Genomic DNA, 16,662 nt, shown 5'->3' on the forward strand with positions numbered 1-16,662 from the left:
CAGCTTTGGGGTTTTAGGGTTTCCCCAGACACAAAGATGCAGAACCTCTCTATCTGCATAAATGTTTTTGCTCAGCTTCAGCACAAAGTTTTGTTCCAGCAGCTTGTGTTTTTCCTTTTCCTCCCTTCTTTATAATTTCATTCAGCTTGCCTTGTCTAGCAGTCTCAGTGGATGCTGAAAATTCAAGTAGTTGCTATTTTCTTTTAAACTGGAAGCATTAAACTAAAGGTGTTCAGATCTGTCATTTGATTGCTGTTATTAAACACTTTGCTATATTTGTGACTATGGTGAATTTCAGGTTACTGGACGTGAGAGTTTAAAAAAAGAAAGACCATCAAGGCCTGTGAAAATAGCAGAAAGTGATGCCGATGTAAGTGAACTGTTCTCAGGATTTAAAGAAACAGCCAAATAAGCACCCAGTTTATCCGTCTCTTTCTTTTCTTTATGATCTCCATTTCCGACTTCTGACAATCCACTACAGAGAAGCAGCTAACTTTAGTCTGACTTTACTGTGTGTTTTAGTGTGATTTCTGTGTGTGTGTGTGTGTGTGTGTTCTTAAGTTGTGGTAAACATAGGCTGCAGAGGGAAGGGAACGTATGTACGTTGCAACACTGTGGGGACACCCATCCACTCTGCACAGTGAGGGCCTGAGAGTATCGACCACAGCTTTTATTTTCCTCCCTGCAATTTAAAGGGAAAAATACATGTAATGGGAGTTTTAGATGTTGAGCTGTTAAATTTTTCAGTTTGATTTGCCTGATCTGGCTTTTCTCGTTCTTTGTTTTCTGCTGAATAGAGGTAAATAAGATGGATGTCCTGGCTTTTCATCATTAGCATTGTTCCACTTTAACAATTTATAAGAAATTGCCAGTAAATTTGTCTGAACAATGAATATTTCATGCAATTAAAAACAACAATATATGGCAGCGAAAATAAAAACAGCTTAATTATTAATTGAACAGAATGATAAATAGATCAGAGAAAAAAAAATACAGTGTGTGAGAAAGACTGTGAACGAGGCAGTCTTATGTTGTTTTCATAAACACATAACCCATTTCTGGGAAAACAAATCTGTCACTCTCAGTAAACACAGCTTTCTCCAAAAAATGAATCTGAAAATATGGATTTTTGATTATGATTACTCATAATGGGTATTACCAGATTTTGCCCCCAAACTAGACAGTATAGAGTCTTTTGATATTTCACGCTGCGCTGATGAGAAGAATTCCTCGGGGCTTTTTACAGAGAAGAGCCTTATTGACAGACAGCGAAGGCTCCAATCAATTCGTCCTTTCTGGCTGTAGAGTATCATTGAATGGAGACAAGAATGAACAGCTGACCTGTGTTGTAAATCTAACTACTCCCAGTCACTGCTTTATCTCCTTCCTGCTTTTCTGTCGCTTTATGTCTGCGGTGTTATCCCAAGTAAACAGAGAGTGATAAGAAGCAGAGGTAGATCTTATCCTTTGTTTTCCTGCCTTCTTATTATCTCAATATGTTTCTCCTGTAGGTGAAATTAAGTCGACTGTGTGAACAAGACAAGATTCTCCAGGAGTTAGAGGCCAGCATACGCACTCTAAAGGAGGACAAGGTTTTTGTTTTGCCCTCACGGAAAACATAATTGCTATTTTTTTTTTTTTTTTTTTTTTATTTGTACACTGTTTAAATATGTGTGTCAGTCCTTGTTGACGTGTGGTTCATGAAGGCTTCCTGTGTCACGGCTCCTATATAGGACAAGTTGGAGTCAGTGCTGGATGTTTCCCACCAGCAGATGGAGGAGTACAGAGATCAGCCGGCTCATGCTGAGAAAATTGCCTATCAGCAGAAATTACTACAAGAAGATGTGGTCCACATCAGAGCTGAAATATCCCAAGTCTCCACAGTAAGACCCGGACTGCGCAAATTCACTGCAATCGCAACAAAACGACAGCACTTTTGATTTCTTTGTTAAGATTCTACTGCGCAATGTGCCCTCCCCCATTATAGTTATTCAGTTCTGTGCTCCGAATCAAACTACCCAGACTGTGTCCTCAGCTGAACACATGCTACTATTCACTGTGTTTTTATTGGTCGCAAACAAGATGTTCGCTTCTATTTTTAGTTGTTCCCTTTTGATAGTTTCCGCAACTGTGGCACAATGTTTCAGGTTGACTGTGACTATCAAGATGAGTGCGAGGGGACAAACCTGACGCTGCAAAGAAACTCATGAGTAGATTTCCCTGCCGCTTACAGAAAGGTTTCGATCAGAATCTCCACTGATATTCAAAAGGTTTAGAGCTAAAACGAAAAAGACGAGTTTCAAAAGAGGCTTTACCGATAAACCACAAGATTACATGAAAGCAAACATCAGCTCTAAGACATTTCTGAGCATGCTGGTTGCATTCAGGTGCTCTCAGTGGACAGTGTATGTGCACTGCTTGGTTCTGATTATTAGCAAGTGAGAGGACGTAATAAAAGTGAAGTAACTCAAGACACCTGCACTTATTTTAACTACAACTCACCACACATGAGCATATGTGTAAAGTGTGACTGTGAATCTCTTTCTGACTGGGCCTCTGAAAGCTATTTCCGGACTTATTTTAACATGGATGTGTGTCATGTTTTGTTCTTCAGGAGATGGAGAATGCATGGAACGAGTACAGCCGCCTGGAGAGAGATGTGGACTGGCTGAAGTCAGCCCTGCAGGGACAGATGAACCGCAGTGATCTTACTCAGGTCTGTGGCTCAGTTATCACACAAATCATTCAGTATCATGGAGACTAGTGTTTCTAAATGCATAGGCAAAGCAGAGAATTATTTGTGGGTAAGAATCATGTATCTAATACAACTTAAAATCTCTATTGTGCCAAAAAAGAAGACTTATCGTCAGTAATCGATTCAAGAAAATGTGTCTATAAGTACAAGTGCGCTTTTGTGTTTTCGCTGTGAGCAGCAAGAAAAAGTCCAGATCAGAAAGGAGCTGTGGAGGATTGAAGATGTCATCGCAGGCCTCAGCACCAGTAAAGCCAACTACAAAGTCACTATCTCCTCTGTTACCAACCCAGGTGAGATGAGTGCTAACTGTGTGGTTTTGCAGCATAAACCATGCTTTTGTATCTCATCATTAATACTCTTAGCCATATCCTCGATACTAATGCCTTGAACATTTCCCGTAGGAAAAGCGTGTGTATTTACGCTACATGATCACATATTGAATTCCCCAGAGAGGAAATTTGTGCCTTCAGTGTCGGTGTCATCAGTGCCTTCTGCGTCTGGGAACCCGTCTGCTATGGAGATGAGATTGTCCCAGCAACAGCAGCAGCAACAGCAGCAGCAGCAGCAGCACAGCCTCCACCTCAGCCCCAGTAGCCACACCCCCACGCTTTCTTGCTGCCCCAGCCAGCAGCCATTACACCACTCTGCAACCGTCATCAGTGGGCTTAAATGGGTGAGTGACCCCTGCCACCGAAGTAAACTGCAGCTGATCTGTGTGCTTGGCACTGTTTTTATATAGCATCATTAATTGTTTGAGCAGCTGTGATTGGTTGATACATTTCCCAATTTTTTCGTACTACATAAAGTGGTACAACTGTCTGTTTTTCTTGTCATAAATTTGTTTATTTTTTTAAATGAATGAACGAATTGCTAAGTTAATAAAATGCCATAATATAGTAAGAAATGCTCATTCCTGTTTCTCAGAGTGATGTAAAATAGTCCACAACTCAAAAAGATGTTGAGTTTACAGTGATGTAAAACGGGACAAAAAGCAGTATTTAACATTTTGGCCTTTCAGATTGTTTTGTTGGTGTCTTTACCTTTGTGCTGGATAGCAGAAAGTATAAAGGCAGAACAGGAAACAAGTCAGGAGAAAGGAATATGAAATGAATTAAAAGCTCCAACTGGAATTGAACCAGGGACATTGCAGTTATGTGCTCTAACTATTCAGCTATTAGGACTGCAGTAGTTTTCAGTTTGGATTGGAAGAGAATGAACAAAGCTCAAAGGTTTTGTGTGGAGTTTCTTGTAAATCAGAATCAGCTTTAATGGCCAAGTATGTACACAACATACAAAGAATTTGGTTTTGGCTATTGGTGTCACTAAGAATAAGGAAAAGAGAATAATAAAATAGCTATAGAAAATATATATCTATAGATATTTACACATTTAGAAAAGAAGATATATACACAGTAGTGCAAAATGACAATTGCTAAAGTGGGAATAGTGCAAAAAGCAAAGAATAAACAGAGAAAAGGTATGTTTACATTCACTGCCATCACCAGAATTAAATTTTTTCCTTCTTCATCCAAGAAAAAAGTTGCTCCATAGTGCCTCTAGAGATCACAACGAACCTTTAACGTGCAGCATCAATATTCCCCGTGTGGTTTTGTGTTCTTTTTGAAATATCACAGTCAGAGCTGTGCGAGGTGGATGCTTATTTGTGATTTTTAAGTCTTTATTAGTTGTTCACAGTTGTTCTGTGTGCAGAGTGAGGAAGATGTGCCTCCCAGACCTCCTCTACCTCAGCTCTATAGTCCTGATGAGCATCCCCCTGCTGTGCCTCCGTTGCCCCGGGAGACAACAGTCATCCGACACACCTCCGTGCGCGGCCTCAAACGCCAGTCAGACGAACGCAAAAGGGATCGAGAGATTGGCCAGTACACAAATGGAGACAGCAAGGTACATACAGAGTGTGTGTGATTTTGTGATTATCCTGCTTTGATGTCTGAGTTTCCATCAATTTAAATCTTTCTGTGTCTCTCAGGTGGAACTTCGGCCTTTCCTGAGCGATCCAGAGCTCATGGGAGCAGGAGACGGCTCCAGCCACGTCAGTATTGTAGCATCTGGGCACGATGGAGGTTACCAGACGTTACCTAGCAGAGGTGCATGGATAATAGAACCATGTTTATTTCACTGAATTATACTTAATGTGAAGTGCTTCCCATAAATTCCACGCAGGAAGATTATTTTACTATGCTGCCAAGTTGAGAACAGTGTTTTAATATATGTTGGCTTCCCTTCAGGAATGGCTGCCTCCTCATTTAGAGTAAATCAGTCTTCAAGCATCTCCTCATATGTGACTCTGCGAAGATCAAGCTCAGCAGCCGGCATGAAGGTGAGGCTGTAAAGAACTGTAACGAGTGAATATCCAAATCAATAGATACGGCAGATACATAGAGACAGCAGTGTGTCGCTTCAGTTTCAGATGATATCAATGAAATTCATGAATGAATTAATCAAGAGTTAAATTCTTTGATATCTGGGGCTCACATCAATACTTGTGGCTCTCTCAAGTCCTCCATCATACGCAGCTAGAAGTGTTCACAGGTGGGAAGTCTGTGTCTGTGAGAGGATCCTGATTTTATTTCTGCACCAGAGACACGAATACAATCATTTTTAAGAAAATGAACAATGTGTTTGTAAAATGTGGTGACGAGCTGTTTGCCAGATATTTTTAGTAGAATTAGTGAAATCAAGATGATTAAACGTAGCATTTTAATAGTGTTATAGCACAAGTAATTTGTAAAATACATAATTTTTTAAGAAAAAGGCTTTTTTTGTCATGTTTGCAGCATTATTTTCAAATTTAGATCTTAATTTTTTTGTTCAATTACAAAATGTGTTTCTGTGTTTCCTTTTTAGAGATTTATTACAGAAAAAAATTATAAAAGTTTATGACTGCTTATCTCAGCTTTTAGTGAAATGTATCCTAACTATTTAGACATGGGAACCTTGAATTCTAATAATTTGATATGAGAACCTTCTCAGGTCATAATTTCATAGATAGATAAGAAACAATAATACAACAAACAATAATATAATTATTGCATGAACCGAATAACCACCTACTAAATGTACTTCAATTCTTATAAGCATTTTTCTGGAAAAAAAATAGTCATTTTTGGTCCTAGATGATCTTAAACTGTGCATCTCATATCGTCAGTTGCGAAAACTGAATTATGTATTCACGGTGTTTATTTTTCATTCTTTACTGACATCAACTATGCTTTTACCATCTTGTTAGGATTTCACTTCTTTGCCTTCTGCTGCACCTTTTGCTCTCGTTATCAACTTCCGTTCCTCCCACTCCTCTCAGGAGAGACCAAAAAGTGCCTTGGAGCGTCTGTACTCTGGGGACTCGGCACAGCAGCAGCAGAGGGGGAAGATGAGTGCTGACGAGCAGCTCGAGAGGATGAAGAGACACCAGAAGGCCCTCGTCCGCCAGCGCAAACGCACCCTGAGTCACGGAGACCGCCATGCCTCTTCATCATCGCGCAGCTCGTCCTCGTCCTCGCGCCCGCTCTCGGCAGACTTGGGATCAGTATGTTACTAGAACAGCGTCACGTCACACTCTCACGCATGACGACAACCAAACCGAGAGTGCGATCCGCAGTAGTAATGCATGCCTTTACTCGGTGTAGTCAGTCTCCTCTCTGTTTCAGATGCTACAGAGCTGATATTAAACCATTGAAGTAGTGCAGGATAGTGATTGACTGTGTGGCTCTTTAATGCATGTTGTTTTCAGACTTTAATAGGTCTTTTTCACTGTCGACATTTTGACTTGTGATAGTGGAAAAAGCACAGGAGTGACTAATAATATGAACGTTGGCTCAGTTTTATTCTAGCACCAAGAATGTCAGCATGACAGCAACATGCAGAATACAGGGACCCTCAGGCAGATAAATAGAAGGCGGCCTTCATTATTTTTATTATTCACATCTGTGCTTGTCCTGTAGCACGTTAAAATGTCTGAACAGTTTCTGCTTTAACAACTGTAGCACAAAAAGTGTGTACCATACTTCCTTAATTGTTGAAAAGTTTGTATTATCATGTTGAAATAATCCAATTTACATTAAATAGGGACCTTATTTGTGTAAAACCTTTATAAATATTATAACTTGCCTATCAAACACATAACATACTAATTACCTCAGACACAGACTTTCCCATGATTCACTCTAACAACATTTCTTTATCCATCCCTTCTTACTGCTCGTGACTGATCTTGGTTTTTTTTTTTTGGTGCTGATTTCATTCTAACGCTATACTACCATAGTACTCCATAGAAATGTTTTGTGCTGTCAGATAGCATGAAGGGGTCTTTTCACCAGAGTCCTGTCTCTACTCTTTAGATATTAACTCTTGCTGTTCCTCAATAAGTGCTGCTGCTGTCTCCAAGCAGTCCATTTATGTGTGACTGTGTGTGAGAGAAAGTGCCTAATTATTTTCTACTGACCAAAACATTTACATACACTGAGCAATACCTGTTTAAGCCCACTCATCTCTACATCATCACAGCATTTTCTCTTTTTTTTTTTTAAAAAAAACTTAAATCAACATAAGGATGGACTGAGTGTTTATGGATTGGGGCCTTCTATGGTCCCAGTTCCCAGCCTAAATGTGAGGCGGTTTTTGAACCGTACTAATGTGTATGGCATTCATTCCATATCATATAGCTTAAATGATTTCAGTGTTTGCTCAGTGTTTTGTTTTTTTTTTATCGGCTAATTATTGTTAGAAGAAACCTACCTTTTCAAATGTGAATGTTTGCAAAAATAAACACTATTTTCTAAAGTATTCATATTGCCATGTTTTTTTTTTTTTTAAATTTATATTATTTTAACATACAAGATGTTTGGTGAAACTGTCATCAGTTTGAGTGAGGTGGTCTCTCCTGTTTGTATCTGTGACATTGTGCTGTCCTCTGTTGTAGAGAATTGTAGCATGCTGTGTTTTGAGAGCTTTCACTTTCATATAAGCATGCATACTCATCGATGCATGTGCCCTGTTTTTTGGGTTTTTTTTCCCTCCTTTTTCACACCCGCACAAATACTGAAACACACTCTCTGCAGCCTTCAAAGTCATGGCAGGATACAGATAACTAGTGTCAGCTTCACCTTTTCCTTTAGTTGAGACAACTTGATGGTGGCACCTTGTGATTTGTTTCACGGTCTATATTTTTCCTGTCCAGTGGAAGCGAGAGCAGGACTTTGACCTGCAGTTGCTCGAGAGGGCTGTTCAGGGGGAAGAGGCTCAGGGAGTTAGGAGCGTCCAGGGGGAGGAAAGACCTCCCGAGCACAAAGAGAGACCCCGCTCACACTCTGATGAATGGCTGACCTTCCGCTCCATGACCACAACCCCTCCCACCCACGAGGTCGACCTGGAGCCGCTGGACTATGACCTGGACCTCAACAAAGAGGTGAGTTATCCTTCTTTCTGAGAAATGCAGCCGATGAGGATAATATAGATACAGTTAAATATAGAAATACTAAGAAGGTAGGGAAAAAAACTGCACTCAACCAAATATGAATAAAGAATATTGGTGTATAACAGTAATCCATTAAAAAAAAAGTTTTAACAGCTAAATCAATAAGATTGTTCCTTTTATTCAACTTAGACAGTAGTTGAAATTCATAAAAAGGAACGATTTAAGTGATTTGGGAATCTGTCTGGACAGAGAAATTCAAGAAATCCCCTTGAATTCATAGAAAACTTTGAGCTGCCACCGAAGCTGGGAAGAAATGAAAATTAGGTCCTATAAATTTTTTTAAGATCCACTTCAAGCATGTTTGATATTTTATAAAAACACTCTGCTTTCAATAATAAATTGTGTCATTAGAAAAGTACATTAGCTATTTTGTTACGTACAAAGTCTTAAAATTACATGTATGCTTCATTGTGTTGTCATTGAAAAATTCAAAAAGTCTAATAAAGTTAAAATCTTTACATTGTATGCTTTACCTTTTTTCTGTGCTATAATACAATGTCAAATGCTCATAACATGGCCAACGATTCAAATAATAAGGCAACTGTATGTAAAAGTAATCCCTCAGATGCCAAGATGAGAAGTAGCTGACAATGTATGGAAATACTATACGGTTATTTTGTGACAGCATAGCATTTACTGGCTGTGTTTCCAGCAGACGTTTCCACTTCAGTCTGCATTTTAGCACATTTCCACTGGTGTATCTATTATTTGGAGGCACATATAGACATTTTTTAAATTCATTTTTTAATCTGGTTTGTGATTGAAATACTCATTTGATTATTATGTCACACAAGAGGCCAATAATAAGCATAATATTTAGTAAACAGAGATGTCCTGTAGTGTTTGTCGCTGCACACATTTGAGCTGTTCGCTGCCATTTTCCCGATTCTATGCAGGCTCTAACATGTTGCCATTTCTAATCAAGAATGATAAGTCATGACACTTCAAAAGTTTACAGATTATTTACCAGTAAGAGGATAAAGTGGTGCTTACAAACACTGGGTGCTGCCCCTGAGGAGGCTTCTGGAAATTGGTCAATCAGGAGAATCTGGGCTTCCAGGGAGGGAGGCCTTGGAGATCCTAAGGGCTAATGTTGCTTGTCTCAGGCTAAACTGAAGGACTGTATAACGTGAAGTATGAGATAAACAAGGGTTTTTTAAAGTTCTGAATCATGCAAAGCTACTCAAAGTCCCAGAATAAAAATATACAGCTGAAAATGAGCCCATTATGTTCCATTTGATTACCTGATGTAAAATATCTACCACTTTATTGAAAGTCCATTCTTACTGTTAAAGCAAGGTAGGCTTTACGTTTCCACATCACTCTTATCTAAGCTGTTAAACTGGTCCAACCTTAACCTCAGAGAAATCTTCCACTTTCAAAAAAATTAATACAAAAGCAGTCTTGTAGCATCAAACTCATGACTAGTCGTCATTATGCACCATAGAGTTCAAACATGGAAGAGAAGTTCAATGACTAAAATACGTTTTGATGTGGAGGCTGTAAAAGTTGAAAAAGTTCTATTTAGTTTGTGACAAATAGAAGAATGTAATAGTTTTATTGTGATCATGGTGAATGTTCAGTGTTAAACTGAACAGTTGATCAGTTATTTCTTCTACAATATTGACCTGAAGCAGCACGACTGGATCGTTGAAAATGAACGTGCTTAAGAAATTATGTTAGTGTTTGTGTTACAGCAGTGATTGTAAATGAGCAGCGCAGCGGTGAACTATAGGCAGGGCATTGACAAAAAAAGAATGACTTACTGCACTACGTCACAGTGAGTAATCATGTGAGTGCTGCAACATTCTGCCTCTACGAGACAGCAGGTTTCACTTAAAGGGGTACCGTGGTCAGTAAAGTCTGAAAATAGCATTTACACAGATGCACCAATGCAGAGTTTTCATACATTTTCTGTTAGACTTTGAGCTTGTTTTGTCCCTTCCTGGATCACCAACAGATCAGCAACTTTATACTGTTCATTTGTATATATTTTCATTAAGATATTAACACACACTTCTTCTGTTTTCTAGCTATCCAAGCCTCAGAAAGTGTTGATTCCAGAGCGCTACGTGGATTCAGAGCCGGAGGAGCCGCTCAGCCCTCAGGAGGTGGAGGAACGTCATCGTAAGGTGGAGCGCATCAAGAACATCTTGGCAAAGTCCAGGTAGATAGAGTACAATTAAATATCAATGAAGTTATGTTGAACCAATTCTGGAAGTTCAGGAAGGCCTTGTAGTTTGCCAAACTAGCAGTTAAACCAAAATACCAAGTTTCAAGGCCTCTGTTGGAATTTATTCACCTTTAATGCCGTGAAAGATACTAGACTATACTGCAGACTTCCTTGTACAGCATGTGTTAGAAGATTACCCTTGCGTAAATCAGTGTATTTTGTATATTATTAGCTCATTCCATTCTGTCAATTTGGTGTTTAAATTCTCTCCTGGGACAGTGTGCAAAACCTCACGCCAGCAGTGTCTGTGGACAAGCCAGACGTGGGGCTAGTGGCGCTCGACTCGGCTCTGCAGGAGCAGGAGAGGATCATCACCATGTCCTACGCTTTGGCCTCGGAGGCTTCACTGAAGAGCAAACTAGTCACAGGTTGGTCATTTACATAATTCAGAATAATTGTCTGTGCATTTAAGCCTGGGGGCTGCTGTAGGTTGGACATATGTGCTTAGTAAATGGAGTGTAAAAAAGTTATTCCACAGACACACTTATAGAAATAATTATTGTATCTGTCAAAAAAAAAAAAAAGCGTGCAAATACTGGTAATTTGAGTGAAATTTCAAATGACATCTTTTGGGTGAAGAAGGGATAAAGAGAGGGAAGCAGCCTTTCAAGAAAGCTGGATTGATGAGAAGGGCGTAAGGTGCAAAGTCAAGCAATAAGGCTGTTCATTTCCTAATAACTGAACATTATTCCTTATTAGGAGCCCAGATAGTCTCTAATTGCAATCCGTGTAGAATCTTTTAGACAGAGGAGGAATCGCTTGATGAGGCCATTTTGTGTGCTGATCAATGACCCAGTCAAACTCCACTCTCAATCTGCATAACGTTGCCGCTGCTTTGAACGTAGCTCTGAACCTGCATAAAAGACATTGCGCTCACATCTCATCTCTTTCATACTCCTCACCAGACGGGCAAGTTAATTTTCACTGTAGCTGCAGCAGATTGTCAGTCTGCCTCGCTTGTACACACACTCACACACTCACCTATGCACACATTTATCTGTCACACCCGGTAATACTCAACCTGTCAGCGTGTGTGGAAGCGTAATATGCATAGTGAAGCAAAGTCAACAATTATAACATTATTTCCAGCATAGAGAAATGCCAGAGAATATAACTGGTGGCACCTTGTCAGTGGAGACTGAATCAATGACTTTCTCTCCCTTTGGTGTTAAAGTGAGGTATGTTGGTGCACTTTCAAACCGCTAAATTAAAAGAAGTGTCTTTCTCACAGTATTATGCATGAGAGACTTCAGCATGGCTGCCATAAAAAGCAGGAATATTCGTCACTGCAATTACATGCAGTATATATTAAAAAAAGGTGTCTTTGATTGTTGAATTTGTTATTCTAAACACATAAATAATTTGGTCTTTTGTAATTACTTGTCAGGAATATTGAAACAAATCCCTAATTTTGTGCTGGTAAATGATCTACAAAATAACCTTCCCTCTGTAGTGCCTCTTCAACTATTCATTACTTTTTTTCTTTTAAGCTGATCAAATGTTCAAGTGATGGAAAAAAAGAGAAAGCACAAATCACACCACTGCGAACTCATCACAGTAAGCCACAAACGACTGATGGTGCAGGAGGTATTAACTACAGGCATTTACCACTCCAATGACTTTTTTATTATCAGATATCTGCAAATTGTTCGTGGATTGGGATTCTAAAGCAAAAACCCTGATGAAAGTCTACATAGAACCATTATTAGCATAAACCTGGAACCTGGTAAAAACAAAAGCCAGCAGAGTTTGCAAACACATATTTTATGTGCACTGTGTCCACAATCATAGATGCTTTTATATTACTGAATATTAATGAATAAGGGAGCAGAACCATGATGGCAGAAAATTTAGGGGCAAAGATGTTGGTAATTGACCCCCTAAATAAAAATCCCAAATTTTATGTGATCATATTTGTATTTTTAGATTATGACCAAGGTTCTGACAAAACAAGACATATGAGAATGCCACTTTAAACTGTGTGAAAATGTAAAGGGTATTTTGCACAGCTTGTAACATTTTATAAATAAAGCTAATTAATAAGCAGATTAATCAACAATAATAATGAATATAATTGCTGCAACTTTATTCCCTACACATCCTGACATCTATGGTGTTTTAAAAATATTACATTCATGCTATTATTTACATTTATTGCAATGTACACTTTCAGAGTTCCCTTTCATCTCTAGATTTCATTCACAGTTGGATGAAATGTTTATATCGAGACACAAGAAATGTATCATGAATCAGACATTTGGAAGTTTTACTTAGCTTTTAGTGTGTAAAACATCAAAAATAGTCCAAAAAAGCAATTGCAATTATTTAGTTTTAAAACTAACATCTTTAAATTTCCTATATTGTTCAAAAATCTGTCAAAAAATTTGACCCATAGATACAGTAATGACAATGTGTATTGTGAAATGATACATAAACAGAGAAAAATTATCAGCCAATCAAAATTTCTGCTGATTATTTGTCAGTTAACTCACGGATTAATCAACAAGCTGTGGTTGACACTGTTGATATCTATCCATTTGATGTGTCACCATGGTGACCGGTACTGCAATTCAAAAAGCCGGGCTACGTCATGGAAATATTGGATTTACTGGAATTTTGCACAGATGTGACCGAGTACCTGGATATGTAGGTTAGATATGTATCTGATGTCAACTAAAAATGGTTTCTGAGCTGACTTTCTAGGAATACAAGTATGAAAAATTACATATAATGTAATATTAGACTTTATTTGTGTCCAGACTTTATTTTCCAGCCCCAGTATGTGGAACTTCTAAAGTGTAAATGTGGTGGACAGAGCTTAAACCCCTTCATAGTTGCCTGAAAACTCTCTTGGAGTCGACCAGTTGACTAACAGCTAGTGTTGTTTTCTCTGTTCTCCTTTTGTCCTCCCCCTCCACAGTCCCACCGCCTCCTCCGCCTCCCCCTCCTCCTCCTCTTCCTCCTCCTCCGCCTCCCCCTCCTCTTCCTCCCGTATCTCCGACGCCTCCTTCTCCTCTTAACAACGGAATTCACTACACATTTGTCTAATGTGAGAAATAAAGTAAGGCCTAACTGCATGTGTAGTTCCCTCAAACGCGTGGCTCCCGTGTGCCTCTCACCTCGCTGCATGCCGCCTGCTCTGTTGTGACTGTAGGAAACACTGTGTAAGTTAGAGGAAGCTCCCGTTATAATCAAAACAAACATCTGCAGGCAGGCTGCTCATCCCACTGTGATAATTGTGTGTAAATTGTTTTTTTTTTCTTCTCCTTCTTTTTTTCCTTTTTTTGTACCACTGCCAAAATATTTATGGATGGATGAGAAAGGAAAGGGCTCAAACGAACATGACTGTTTGCAGCATTGTGTGTAATTAACAAAAGAGACACCTTTTGATTTAGCACCTTGACAGATCAGTAGTCGGCACAGCTGCATTCCTCAGCACCAATTAGCTCCCCATCTGTGCATGGCAGCCGACAAAAAAACTGCCGCTACGTATCACTGTTGTTACTGTAAATGCAGAAAGAGGGCTTGTGTCATTTTACAGCTTTATTAAAAAAAGGAAAACTTCCATCCACCAGCCAATACTGACAAGTATTTGAGCGCATTTATTTTAGTTGCTGATTTGTACGACCTTTAGCCCTCTTCTGACAAACAGGTCTGAAATATATTGCTGGATGGAGATTCAAAATCCTGGGCGCAAACAAAAACAATCAGATGTTGATAAATGAACACACACAGTAACAAAATGTTCATCTAGTTACATTTGAGCTTTGACCTGACAGTATAATGCTGCATTCATTTACTTTCAGAATCAAAAACATGAAAGAACTCCTCACCAGCTTGGCATGTTGTGAATGTCTTATTTTCTATTCAATAAGGAATCTTTATTTTTTGAGAACTATGTGGCTGCATGCCTTTCTGTGTTTAATACTTTTTTCTGTAACTCTTACATCCCATGTTTACAGTTGGAATGGAATAGTTAAAAAACTGAACTACAGCAAAGGTCACGATGCTGTAGTTTTGCTGCACAACTTTTCAAAAGCCCTTCACAAAAGTGCTTTAAAGGTTGTTCGTTTAACTGTTCAACTTGCACATTATGGAGTGTGACCATGCATTTCTATTACACTGTGAATAAATATGCAATGAATGCTTCAGTACATAATGTAGAAGGCGCTGTTAACCCATTCATATGCAGCATTTATTAATTATGATTTCCACATCTTCGTGGGACTATTTTTCCTTACATCTGTTATCTTTAATGATCTTCCATCATTGTCCCCATTAGTAATGTGCAGGTATGTCACATCTTACAACAAAAGGGACCTCCTGAAAGTATTTCTTTTAATCAACTTGAGGTTTCAAAATAAAAGATGGAAGAAAAACTGTAACAATTTCTCATTTGGATTAAATGTGCTGTCACGATTTTCTTGTTTCTGATTTTATCTTTCTCTCTTGTCACTTCTCAGCTCAAGCAATTTCTGGACACTGAGGTGCTATTCCACAACAAACCCCTGGATTCTTCAAGAAAAGAGGATTTTGTTTGATTTGGGACATCTTTATATACAGCAGTAGAGAAAAAAATGGTAGTAAACGTTTAATTTTGCTCTCTGAGGCTCACGCGGCGTCGATTCGTTAAAATGGTTTTAGCTGTTGGAAGCGAGTTTCCTGAGAAAAACTGAAGACTTTGCAATGGGAGCTGCTGTGCTTATTAACTATGGAAGCGTCTAACAAATGTTACCCTCATAATAATAATAATAATAATAATAATAATAATAATAAAAACGTATTTTCTACAAGTTATTGCACTTTGAATTCTACACTGCATCATATTTTCAAGATGTGACTGAATTGCTTTTTCTTGCAGTGTGATCTCACCTGGAAACTTTTCTTTTTCTCATCAGGTACTGAATGTTAAGAACAAGAGGTACGAAATGATGCGTCATGATAATAGTATTTTTGTCAATAGTCAGATAATATTCTTACACCAAACCACTTGAAATCTCATGTGTACCTGTAGCACTGCCAGTCTCCTTTAGGCTTGCCAAAATGAATTTTATTTTTGCTTACATCAGAACGAAAATAACCTTTAACATATTTTTTTGTGTGACTTGGGGAGGTTGGGCAATGGAAATTTATAAAAATGTGAATATTAAAGATATTAACACAGAGTCTGGTTCATCACATATGTGTTTATTTCATTTTTTTTACTGTTTTATTTTAGTAGATGTTATTCATGTCAAATGGAGTTGAACTTAATCTAATTATCCACAGGTGGGAAATCCTATTGTATTTAAAGGGGAAACTCAGTAATCTATTACTGTTTGTTCTCTTGGATTAGCAATGAAAAAGCTGTTTTTGACTCATCTTTTGCCGTCTTATAATTGTATAGTGATAAATACTGTCAAAAGTGACATGCTATACTAGGGATAAAAAGGGTAAAAGTCACCTGGCAAGAGAAAAATATTTAAAAACTTAAAGATTTCCACCAAAGCGTTGCTCTGCTAAAATTCCAAACGATTGACTTTTACTTAAATTATTAACTTTTAACCTAAACGAGCCTTTGTTCGTATATTTCACAGATGCTGTTTATTGATTGTATCTTTATTCAAATCATGTACAAAGGAAAATTACTAAATCTGCACTCTTCACAGCTCTAAGATTCTCTTTGAAACTTCACATTGATTGCCTTGACCTATTAAACTCCATTCTATTATTTGAAAAGCAGAACCCAAACTATGGCATGATCATAGCTCAAAGGAGGTGAACTTTCAATAGACAAAAAAAAGAGAGGCTTCTTGAAATGTTTCTTAAGTTCAAAGCTTTTTCTATCTCAAAAGGGCATTTTTAATTCCGTGTATTCTCAACCAAGAAGGTGGATGCTAATAACTCTGGATTCTGAAGTACAGAATTCATATCTTTAAATCATGAACTATGTCTCCAATGCAATTGTAAAAGAAACCACTGAGAAATACATGTATTGAACTTCGGATTCAAAAGGGAAAATAATATAGAGAATATGTTTTTAAATAGAAAATGCAACTCTGCGGTTATGACCGAATGCTGCAGTTTTCGGCACAAATATTTATCATGTTGCGTTTACAGAGCAGATACAGAGCGCTCGCCTTTGTGTTGCCTCCCAAGTGACATCTTTATCTTTAATTGGAGAGTAATTACTTTCCCTCACCC

At 38.3% G+C, this 16,662-nt stretch overlaps 1 protein-coding gene across 23 annotated transcripts in view; it reads left to right on the forward strand.

Annotated features, from left to right (window-relative positions):
* The window catches only part of plekha7b (pleckstrin homology domain containing, family A member 7b), a 72,834-nt gene extending 57,190 nt beyond the window's left edge, over positions 1-15,644 (forward strand). For 16 of the 23 annotated variants that reach the window (XM_035944432.2, XM_035944433.2, XM_035944428.2 and 13 more), the window contains 15 exons: positions 299-370; positions 1,512-1,592; positions 1,734-1,883; positions 2,615-2,716; positions 2,934-3,045; positions 3,157-3,428; positions 4,466-4,657; positions 4,743-4,860; positions 5,002-5,093; positions 6,075-6,299; positions 7,950-8,177; positions 10,280-10,413; positions 10,699-10,847; positions 13,400-13,540; positions 14,943-15,644. In XM_035944432.2, coding sequence (XP_035800325.2) covers positions 299-370; positions 1,512-1,592; positions 1,734-1,883; positions 2,615-2,716; positions 2,934-3,045; positions 3,157-3,428; positions 4,466-4,657; positions 4,743-4,860; positions 5,002-5,093; positions 6,075-6,299; positions 7,950-8,177; positions 10,280-10,413; positions 10,699-10,847; positions 13,400-13,527 — 2,055 coding nt within the window. In that variant the 3' untranslated portion in view covers positions 13,528-13,540; positions 14,943-15,644. The remainder of the gene's footprint in view (positions 1-298; positions 371-1,511; positions 1,593-1,733; positions 1,884-2,614; positions 2,717-2,933; positions 3,046-3,156; positions 3,429-4,465; positions 4,658-4,742; positions 4,861-5,001; positions 5,094-6,074; positions 6,300-7,949; positions 8,178-10,279; positions 10,414-10,698; positions 10,848-13,399; positions 13,541-14,942) is intronic. The other 7 variants (XM_035944441.2, XM_035944444.2, XM_035944448.2 and 4 more) reach the window with 4 other exon arrangements.
* Positions 15,645-16,662: the final 1,018 nt, after the last annotated feature.

Source organism: Amphiprion ocellaris, chromosome 1, assembly GCF_022539595.1.
Source record: "Amphiprion ocellaris isolate individual 3 ecotype Okinawa chromosome 1, ASM2253959v1, whole genome shotgun sequence".
Taxonomy (NCBI): domain Eukaryota; kingdom Metazoa; phylum Chordata; class Actinopteri; family Pomacentridae; genus Amphiprion; species Amphiprion ocellaris.